This window comes from Dama dama, chromosome 8 (assembly GCF_033118175.1).
Source record: "Dama dama isolate Ldn47 chromosome 8, ASM3311817v1, whole genome shotgun sequence".
Classification (NCBI taxonomy): Eukaryota; Metazoa; Chordata; class Mammalia; order Artiodactyla; family Cervidae; genus Dama; species Dama dama.
In genome coordinates, this window is record NC_083688.1 from 27860811 (window position 1) to 27871147 (window position 10337).

At 45.1% G+C, this 10337-nt stretch overlaps 1 protein-coding gene across 1 annotated transcript in view; it reads left to right on the forward strand.

The window, feature by feature from the left end:
• NHEJ1 (non-homologous end joining factor 1) overlaps window positions 1-9884 on the forward strand; it is a 90638-nt gene extending 80754 nt beyond the window's left edge. The window contains exons 6-8 of the mRNA XM_061148722.1: window positions 7577-7694; window positions 8488-8606; window positions 9370-9884. Coding sequence (XP_061004705.1) covers window positions 7577-7694; window positions 8488-8606; window positions 9370-9444 — 312 coding nt within the window. The 3' untranslated portion in view covers window positions 9445-9884. The remainder of the gene's footprint in view (window positions 1-7576; window positions 7695-8487; window positions 8607-9369) is intronic.
• The last annotated feature ends 453 nt before the right edge of the window (window positions 9885-10337 follow it).

Here is a 10337-nt window from a genome sequence, read left to right on the forward strand (position 1 = left end):
GTTGTTTGTTTTTCAGATTTTGAGCTGCATGAACTGCTTGTATATTTTGGAAATTAATCCTTTGTCAGTTGCTTCATTTGCAATTATTGTCTTTTCATCTTGTTTATGTTTTCCTTTGCTGTGTAAAAGCTTTTACATTTAACTAGGTCCTGTTTGTTTATTTTTATTTTCATTACTCTAAGAGTATATGTTTTAATTGTTGCTTCTTGTTATTGTTCAGTTGCTAATGTGTCTGACTCATTGCAACCCCATGGACTGTAGCACACCAGGCTCCTCTAAACCTGGAGTTTGTTCAATTTGATGTCCATTGAGTCAGTGATGCCACCCAACCATTTTATCATCTGCCACCTGCTTCCCCTTTTGCCTTCAGTTTTTCCCAGCAAGTCAGTTCATTGCATCAGGTGACCAAAGTATTGGAATTTCAGCTTTAGCATCAGTCCTTCCAATGAATATTCAGGGTTGATCTCCTTTATGATTGACTGGTTTGATCTCCTTGCAGTCCGTGGGACCCTCAAGTCTTCTGCAGTACCACAGTTTGAAAGCATCAATTCTTCAGCACTCAGCCTTCTTTATGGTCCACCTCTCACATCTGTACATGTCTATTGGACAAACCATAGCTTTAACTATAAGGACCTTTGTCGGCAAAGTAATGTCTCTGCCTTTTAATATGCTGTCTAGGTTTGTCATAGCTTTTCTTGCAAGGAGCAAGCATCTTTTAATTTCATGGCTGCAGTCACCATCTGCAGTGATTTTGGAGCCCCAAAAAATAAAATCTGCCACTGCTTCCACTTTTTCACCTTCTATTTGCCGTGAAGAGATAGGATTGGATGCCATGATCTTAGTTTTTTTAATGTTGAGTGTCATGCCAGTTTTTTCATTCTCCTCTTTAAATGTTTTAGTTAGTTATGTTTACTGTTGCTCTCCCTTCTCTAGAATGTAAACTTCAGGAGGACAAGGGATTTTTATTTCTTTTGTTCAGTGTACTGTATCCCCAGCATCTACATCATCCCAAACACTGTAGATAACCAGTAAATATTTGCCAAATGAATGGAAGAGGGAGCAAGAATTCTGTTCTAAAGAGTCTTCCCAAAACAGTTTTCTTGTTCCTTTCTATTTATTTTGGTGACCCTTTGGTAATTTGAGACCTTAGAATGGTTTTCCAGTGTGCTCTTACCCCTAAGAGGAGCTAATGATGCAATTAATAGGAAATGGCAACCCACTCCAGTGTTCTTGCCTAGAAAATTCTGTGGACAGAGGAGCCTGGGGGCTACAGTCCATGGGGTTGCAAAGTCATGACGGAGCACACACACCATGCTTTCCTAACCTGACTTGGGCCCCCTATGGAGGGAAGTTTGTACAAGAGGGAGGAGAAGATTCTTACCTTTGGGAACTCATGTGTTTGGGGCCCTGCCCTGGAAGTTATGATACTGAGACAGGCAGTGTCAGATCTTGGGGCTGTGCCAGCTTCTGGGGCTGGTACCAGAACCAAGGACCTACTCAGAGCTGGTGCTGGTAGCTCCAGTTTGCTCCTTTCCCCTTTCTCCTCTGTCTTATAAACCTGAGTACTTCACTTGTGGGTCCGTACAGAGTAGAGTGAGCAGGGTCTTGAGGTCCAGCCTTTCCTGACCCAGACTTCTAAATGTTGTTGTTTTTTTCTGAAGCAGCCTCAGAGGAAAGAGTGGATGAAATGGGGGTGAGGTCTGGGGATCGGATCAGACGTTTTGTTTCTAATTGGAAGGGGCAACTGGGATGGCTCCAACATCCCGTTGGGGTCAGGGGTTAGGAGGGAGTCTTAGAATTTCCAGACCACTGGGAATGAGTTTTAGACTCAGTGAAGGTGGGAGTTATTGTTAAACAGGAGGGAGGTTTGGGGCCTAGCAACCAAGAGGAGCTGCTAGAGGGACAAGAAGGGGCGATCAAATGCCCTTTGTGATTTCTGTGACTTTGGTTTTCCTAACGCTTTTTTTTTTTTTTTCTCTTTTTTTTTCTCTCCTAACGCTTTTGATATGGCCATAAAGCAGGGGCCAAAGTCCTGGTGGGCTGAAGGTGAGAGAGTGACAGAGCTCTTGGAACTAGAGTGTGATGTGGCTCTTAGTCACAGTACTAGCAGGAAGTAGTGAAGAGGTTCTAGTGTAGCAGAAAACCTAGAAATGCAAACCTAGAGGAAACGCCTGATTACTAAATGTGACTTCTGTAATACTATATACGCTGTATCAGTAACAGTTTGAAGTCAGGGAAACCTCGGCAAGTAGTTGTGTAGCAGAGAAAGCCACTTTGTGAAGCAAAAGAAATTCCTATGGGCATATCCTTAATTCAGAAAATGAAGTCCTTTGCAGTTTGGTGGTTATGAATTAGCTGTTCGGTCTTGTTTCCCATCAGATATGCCCACCTAAGGGCTTCCCTGGTGGCTCAGATGGTAAAGAATCCACCTGCCAATGCAGGAGACGCAAGAGACACAGATTCAATCCCTGGGTTGGGAAGATACCCTGGAGTGGGAAATGGCAACCTACTCCAGTATTCTTGCCTGGAGAATCCCATGGACAGAGGAGCCTGGTGGGCTACAGTCCGTGGGGTTGCAAAGAGTCAGACACAACGGAATGACTGAGCACATGCCCACCTGGCTTATCTTTTCACACCTTTGTGCCTCAAATATTTCTACTACAAAGTCTAACCTTGCAAAGACTTAACTCAGCTTCATCACCCCTGAAGTGTTTTGCAGGACTCTCAGTGAGACTTTGTCCCTTTCTTCTTTGCTGGGTTCTTATTGCTCTTTGTTTATAACTCCCTTATAGCATAATGCCTGAAAGGAAAAAAAAAAAAAACAAACACCTACAGGTTCCTTCTTCTATCTGAAAGTAAGAGCATTCCTATGAAACCTTTCATAAGCTGAAATGGTGTAAAGTGAAGAAGCAATTACCTTTCTTTGTAAAAATGAAAATTTTTTTTGGATTTCTTCTAGTTAGCAAAAACAGGTACTAATACAGGCTTTTCCTAAAAGCAAAGTTGTTGTTTAGTTGCTGAATCATGTCCAACTCTTTGCGACCCTATGGACTGTAGCCCACCGTGTTCCTCTGTCCATGGGATTTCCCAAGAAAACTGGAGCGAGTTGCCATTTCCTCCTTCAGGGGATCTTCCCAACCCAGGGATCGAACCTGCATCTCCATGTCCCCTGCCTTGCAGGTGGACTCTTTACCTCTGAGCCACTGGGGAAGCCAAAAGCAAAGTGGCAGAAAGCAAATTTACAAAAAGTGGGGGATACCTGAATCTGCCTCTTTCCTATGTGTGACTATAAACCCTTGGAGGCAGGGCCTCTGACTTATTTATCTTTGTACTAACTCTGTCCTTTTTCTGAGGCAGGAAGGACTGGTGCATCCACTTCCCCTCCCCCAGTCCTGTAGTAACTGGCTCATGATAGAATCTAAGTAGCCTTTTTGCCAAGTAGGATTGATTCTGGGCTGATCAGATGAGCACATTATACAGTAGACTGACCTGGCTCTTCTTCCCCTCCCCATTCTGGGCAGTGACCCGCTTGTGGCTGGTACACCTTGCTCCTGGCTCCAGTGTACTATAGCAGGGGGCACTGCTGTTTGCTTTTCTTAGTCCTGACTCCAGCTTCTCCCTTTGATCTCTGCTGCTTGCCCCAGCTCACCCCTACCATTGTCCTGCCCAGGGAAATAATGTTTCTCCTTCCCAGGCTCAGGCCTCACCACCTCTTCCCTCTCATATTCTGAGAATGATGCCCAAGGAATCCATGATGATGGAGAACAGAGAGAACAGGATTATGGGTATGACCCTTCAGCCTTCTGAGGGTTCCTGGTAGGGCCAGTTGCCTCCTTGTTATCTGCTCCCTTTTTTTTTTCCCCTTGTCCCCCAAGGGATCTTGTTTCTGAGCTGGAAGGGAGTATATACAGATGATCTGTGATGCCAGGAATTAAGGGCCTGTAATCCTAGGGAAGGTTGTGTTGTCCTTTAGATTAAAATTCTATGCTTCAGAGAAGTCCCTAGGGTAGTTGTTATATGTGAGGGCCCTGAAGACTCATGGTCTGGATTCTAATCCTGTCCCACCAGTTACTAGCTGTGACTGGGTAACTGCTCAGCAGGGTAGGGTCATCCTCATGCCCACCATGTCCATTCATTCACACATAGTTACTGAGCCACTCCTATGAACCAGATTGTTCTAGGTGCCAGGGAGATAGCAGTGAATAAGACAAAATGGGTTGAACATTTAAATCCTTAGAACAGTGTCTGTGCTGTGCTTAGTCGCTCAGTCATGTCCAGCTCTTTGTGACACCATGGCCTGTAACCCGCCAGGCTCCTCTGTCTGTGGGGATTCTCCAGGCAAGAATACTGGAGTGGGTTGCCATTTCCTTCTCCAGGGGATCTTCCCAACCCAGGGATCAAACCAGAGTCTCCTGCATTACAGACAGATTCTTTACCAGCTGATCCACCAGGGAAGCCCTAGAACAGTGTCTAGCACATAGTAAATATGTGTTCTCTTCCTAGTGCTTTTCTGAGAAGGATTACTCAGATGGGATGACCTTTGGCAGCAGCTGCAGGATCAGATCTCTCGGAGAAGGGGAAGGATGGAGGAAGGGCTAAGATACAGGTTCTGGATTTGGACTTAGTTCCAGGACAGCAATAGCTTGAACGGCCTTTTATTTCTGGCACTTTATTTTGAGACTAAATACATGCACTGGTTAAAGGTCACTCTGGAAATTGTATGAGTCTGTTTAGTTCCGTAGAAAGGGCAGGAGGAGATGCCCCCATGGACTGCCTAGATTCCGGCTGGCTTTTTTGTACAGACAGCACAGTTCCCACCCAGCCATGTGTGGGTGACTCTAAGAGAGGCCACACTTCCTGAGCAGCATGAAGGGACATCCCAGAGATATGAGATGTGAGGACAGAGAACAGCTGTTTCTCTCTTTGCTGTCAAAGCTCTCTGGCCATGGGATAGAGGACTTTCTGCTGGAGGAGATGGCTTGGGGGTTGGAGAGCTGAACTTAGGAAGGAGAATGAGGTGAGGCAGAGGTCCATGACCTGTTTCAGTTCATTCCTTAGGGAATGCTGCTGAAGAGGACATTGCACTCTGAGTGTGATTGCTGCTGGAAGCAAAGTCTGCATTCAGGGCTCCTGATTCACTGTCTGTGGTTTCCAGTGAAAGTTCAAGACTGACACAGTTTTTTTGCAAGTTGGGTTGGAATAGAAATCTATGGAGTAGAAATCTTTCCTGGAATCAACCAGTTTTTCAGCTACCACCATGCTTGGGGGAAAGAGCTGTGTAATCTTGACTATGGTTCAGCAACTACTTCGCTGCTTCTCCCACTTTCTCTTCCGTCCTTCTCCCACCATGGGTTTGCAGAAATGCATGCTTTTATATAGCACAATGGAAGTGCCCTCAATGTGCGATGTGGGCAATCCAGGATTCTTGGGTTCGTTCCCATGTGAGCTGCTGGCATGGCTTTCCTTCAAGACCTGCTAACCTGGCTGGGAACCATGACAATCGGCATTCACAAGGACAGATGAAGTGGCTCTGGGCCCTTTCCAAGATTCTAAAGTACAGTCAGGTTTAGGTCCACTGGACACCATACTCTTTCATCTCATTTTGATTGCACTTTCTTCAGTTTTCAGCCATTACTTAAACTCAGTTCAGCCAAGTGTATGAAACTTGAACTAGGCAAAACATTTTGCTGTGAATATAAACTCATAGTTCCTTCCATAATGAAGGAAACAGATAAATATGGTGTGATTATGGTGGGGTTTCTCAACTTTTTTTCATTATCAACTTCCAGAGGAACCTTTTAAGACATTTTCCCCTAATTATCCCCCCTAAGGAAATTTTAATACCACAGGTATACCAAAACTCTGTTTATGTACTATTTGTGTATCTGTGCCATATACATTAAAAGAGTAAGATTTTTTTACCCCTCCCACCAAGAGCAAATTTTCTCCTCCCTGGGGGGGTGAGGGTGGGGCACGGAATATCACCCCTATTGTGAGTTCATGGATTATAGTAAAGCACAATGGGATTGCATAAGTAATGTAAAATGGCAAGCAAGCCTCCAAACTTTGTAAGCTGTGTTTCTCCTGTCTCCTTTGACTGAACATCATAGCTCCATAATTTATTCTTGTCTTTCAGTCTGTCATTTCCATTTTGCTCTCTTTCTTCTTTCCTTGATTTCATCCCTTTTCTCTCTCCAGTGTAGAAGTTTCGGAGTAAATTTGATTAAAATAGTAGGCTGGGAACTTCCCTGGTGGTCCAGTGATTAACAGTCTTCCTTGCAATGCAGAGTATGGGGGTTCCATCCCTGGTCAGGGAACTAAGATCCTACATGGCATGCAGCAATTAAGCCTGTGCACTGCAACTGCTGAGCTGGTGTACATCACAACTAGAGAGTCCATGCACTACGATGGGAGATCCCACATGACAACTAAGACCAGATGCAGCTAGATAAATAAATAAATAAAATAGTAATTTACAACTCAGGGATAATTTAAAGAATGTGATTTTCTAAGAAAGTTCTCTAAAAGGTTATCCTTTTGGAGGAAAGAACCTACAAACCTATGAGGTATTCATGGGGAAGCAAAATAGATGTAAGTATTGAGAGAAATAAAAGTATTCATTTGGAGTTGCCTTTCGGAAGAGATGACCTCCCAAGAGGTCTTTATATCAGTCACAGTGGGTTTGGCTATGATGTCTATATTGGACCTAGTGTGTTAGATGCTCAGTCATTTCCGACTCTTTGCGACCCCATGGACTATAGCCTGCCAAGCTCCTCTGTCCGTGGAATTCTCCAGGCAAGAATAAAAGAGTGGGTAACCATTCCCTTCTCCAGGGGATCTTCCTGACCCAGGGATCAAATTCTGGTCTCCTGCATTGCAGGGGGATTCTTTACCATCTGAACCATAGCTTTACCATCTGAGCTATGACCAACCTATATAGCATATTAAAGAGCAGAGACATTGCTTTGCCGACAAAGGTCCGTCTAGTCAAAGCTATGGTTTTTCCAGTAGTCATATGTGGATGTGAGAGTTGGACTATAAAGAAAGCTGAGCACTGAAGAATTGATGCTTTTGAACTGTGGTGTTGGAGAAGACTCTTGAGAGCCCCTTGGACTGCAAGGGGATCAAACCAGTCAATCCCAAAGGAAATCAGTCCTGAATGTTCATTGGAAGGACAGATACTGATGCTGAAACTCCAATACTTTGGCTACCTGATTCAAAGAACTTACTTATTAGCAAAGACCCTGATGCTGGGAAAGACTGAAGGCAGAAGGAGAACGGGACGACAGAGGATGAGATGGTTGGATGGCATCACCAATTTGATGGACATGAGTTTGAGCAAGCTCTGGGAGTTGGTGATGGACAGGGAAGCCTGGCATGCTGCAGGCCCCAGGGTCACAAAGAGTCAAACAGGACTGAGTGACTGAACTGAACTGAGCCACTAGGGAAGCCCCATATTGGATCTAACTTCTGTATATAAACTCTTTTGGGGTTGATGCCAGTTCTGCCAGTGGGATATCGAGTTTTTCTCTAGCAATCCCATGTAACCCATGATAAAATCTCCTCTCCCCTGTAGAAACTACCAGAGGCATGCAGTGTTGGTGATGGAAAACCCTTCGTCACAAATCTGCAGAGTATGTATGTGGCAGTCACCAGACAAGCGATCCAGGTGGGACAGAAGCATCATGACGCTGGTACGTAGCTCCAGAGGTGTTGGTCTCCCTGGGGTTAGAGTTAGGGTCTAGGTTTGTGCTGTCCATTATGGTAGCTCTAGGCAATAGTAACCACTTAAATGTAAATAAATAAAAATTAAATAAAATGAAAAGCTCATCTCATTTGTACATTTCAGGTGCTCAGTAGCCACATATGGCCAGTGGCTACCAGGTGGGACAGCACAGATCACAAGTATTCATTCTATCGCTATAGAAAGTTTTATTAGGACTGGTCTACATGCTTAGGAGAATTTTGTTGTTGTTCAGTCACCAAGTCGTGTCCAACTCTTCACGTGCAACCTCATGGACTGCAGCACACCAGGCTTGCCTGTCCCTCACCAGCTCCTGGAGTTTGCCCAAGTTCATCCCCATTGAATCAGTGATGCCACCCAATGGACAATTAGAGAACCAGGAAAAAAAGTTAATCCTCCTACCTGAGATGTGGCAGGCAATATGAAGAACAGTTAGCTGTTTTGAGTCACAGAAACTCTTGTCCTACATGCTTACAATTGGCCTGGAGGATCTTCACAGTAGAAACAGCTTTCCAAAAGTTAATTGGAAGTGAATTTGTGTCTGCTTACATACTAGTACCAAGGCTTGGATAGAGGGGCCTGGGATGCTACAGTCCTCGGGGTTGCAAAGAGTCAGACATGACTTAGTGACTAAACAACCACAACAACCAAGGCCAGGCCTTTATCAGAATGCTTGGTAAATGCTAATGCTTTCCTGGTAAGAAGGCATTATCACTATCTTCCTTTGATCTTTCTGGTTTCAGGAGATCCCCAGACCTCAAGCAGTGCTTTCTCACGGGGAACTGATAACCAACTTTTGAACCAGCTAGACGAGCCGGTCTCTTCAACACCATCCCTCCCAGGACCTGAGACAGAGCCCACAGTAAGTCATGAGCAGCTTCCTAGATAGCATTTCAGGAGTTGAGAGTGTCTGGGGAATTTCCTGGTGGGCCAGTGGCTAAGACTTCTCCCTCCCAATGCAGGGGGCCCAGGTTAGATCCCTGATCAGAGAACTAGATCCTACATGCTGCAGCTAAGAGTTTGCATGCTGCAACTGAAGACCCCACTTGCTGTAACTAAAAGATTCCACAGGCTGCAGCTAAAGTTCCTATGTGCCGCAATGAAGACTGAAGATCCCGTGTGCCGCAACTGAGACCTTGCACAGCCAGATAAACGGATAAATATTAAAAAAGAAAAAAAGAGTTGGGAGAATCTGCAACTATAGCTCCCAAGCTGGTGGTCCCTGGAATTGTCACCTAGTTGACCCTGCCTTAACCCAACATGGGGCGATATTTGTGACCTGGCGTCCAAATTGTGGATTGTGGATTTCTGGATGGAGAGTCATGGTCTTTTCCATCTTCCCTTGCTGTCGTCTCTCTGCAGTTCTTCTGAATGATGGACCTTGGCTCCCTTTCACCCTTATTGCACTTCCAGGGATGGTCTATGAAGTTGTTCCCTAGGGGAAAAGGGATGTGGCTTGCCTCTCCTGCATAGACTCTTCCTTCGCGTTCACAGCCTGACATGGACCTCAAAACCCCTGCGTCAGTCACCCTTCTTAGCCAGAGCCGTGGGAGCACGGAAATTCTTTTCCTAACTTAAGTGCAACTGTTCAAAACCTCTATTAACTTGGATTCCTTTTTTTCTAGGTTTCTTCAGGCCCTATGCAGAGACCTCAGTTGTTGAAAGTCAAGAGGAAGAAGCTAAGGGGGCTTTTCAGTTAACTTGTCATCATCTCAACTGCTGAGGATGGACTCGGAGAGTAGTTTCCTAGTGTCACCTTGGAAGGAGCTCCCGTGGCAGCAGCATCTCTGACACAGAGTTATACAGTCAGAGACTCCACCGTAAGGGCCAGATAACTGAAGCTTATGTTGACAGGCATGGCTCCTGTTAACAAGGGAATCCTGGCTCCAATCCATTGGACACTGGCCTTCCTTGTCCGAGTGGAAGACAGTTTCTGGGAATCCCACACCCTCCTTTCTTTTAGTGAGGGTTCTCTAGACTCAGGATCTACCATGGACTTTAGGTATATGGGGCAGGTCAGCAAAAAGGCACAATATACTAAGGGAAGTCTTGCCTGTCTTTCTGAAGAGTCCTTAGCTACTCCCAGATGATCCTCAGAGACACTCTCCTCTCTAGCACAGAATAAAAAGTGCTCACACTCCTGCTTTTGAGATTGCTTATCTGTGGAACATATAACCAACCCATTACTGGATCCCAACCCAGTGATATCTCTGGCTGAAGTCTAGGCCCTTGTCCAATCCGTCAGGATTCTTCTTATGCTTCTCTTCTGTGGCTTGTGCTAAGCCTCCATTGGGGAGCATTGATCTTGAAACTTCGCTCCATAGTCTTGTGCCCTGTGGCTTCTGTGCTTCTTGGTCCAGCTTGATATGGGGTGTTTTTATCTGTTTCTGAGGCATAGACAACAGGTTAAACCACAACATAGGATTGAAATGACAAAGAACCATGAGCCGTAGGGCCAAGTTAGTTTCTTGGAGTGGGAGAAAAAAGAATTTTGCTTTTTGCTGTCCCATCCTTCACTTCAGATAACAGAGTAAATAGAAGAACTAGAAAAGATAGGATGACTGGGAATAGGAAATGGCCACAGTTCTCTGGG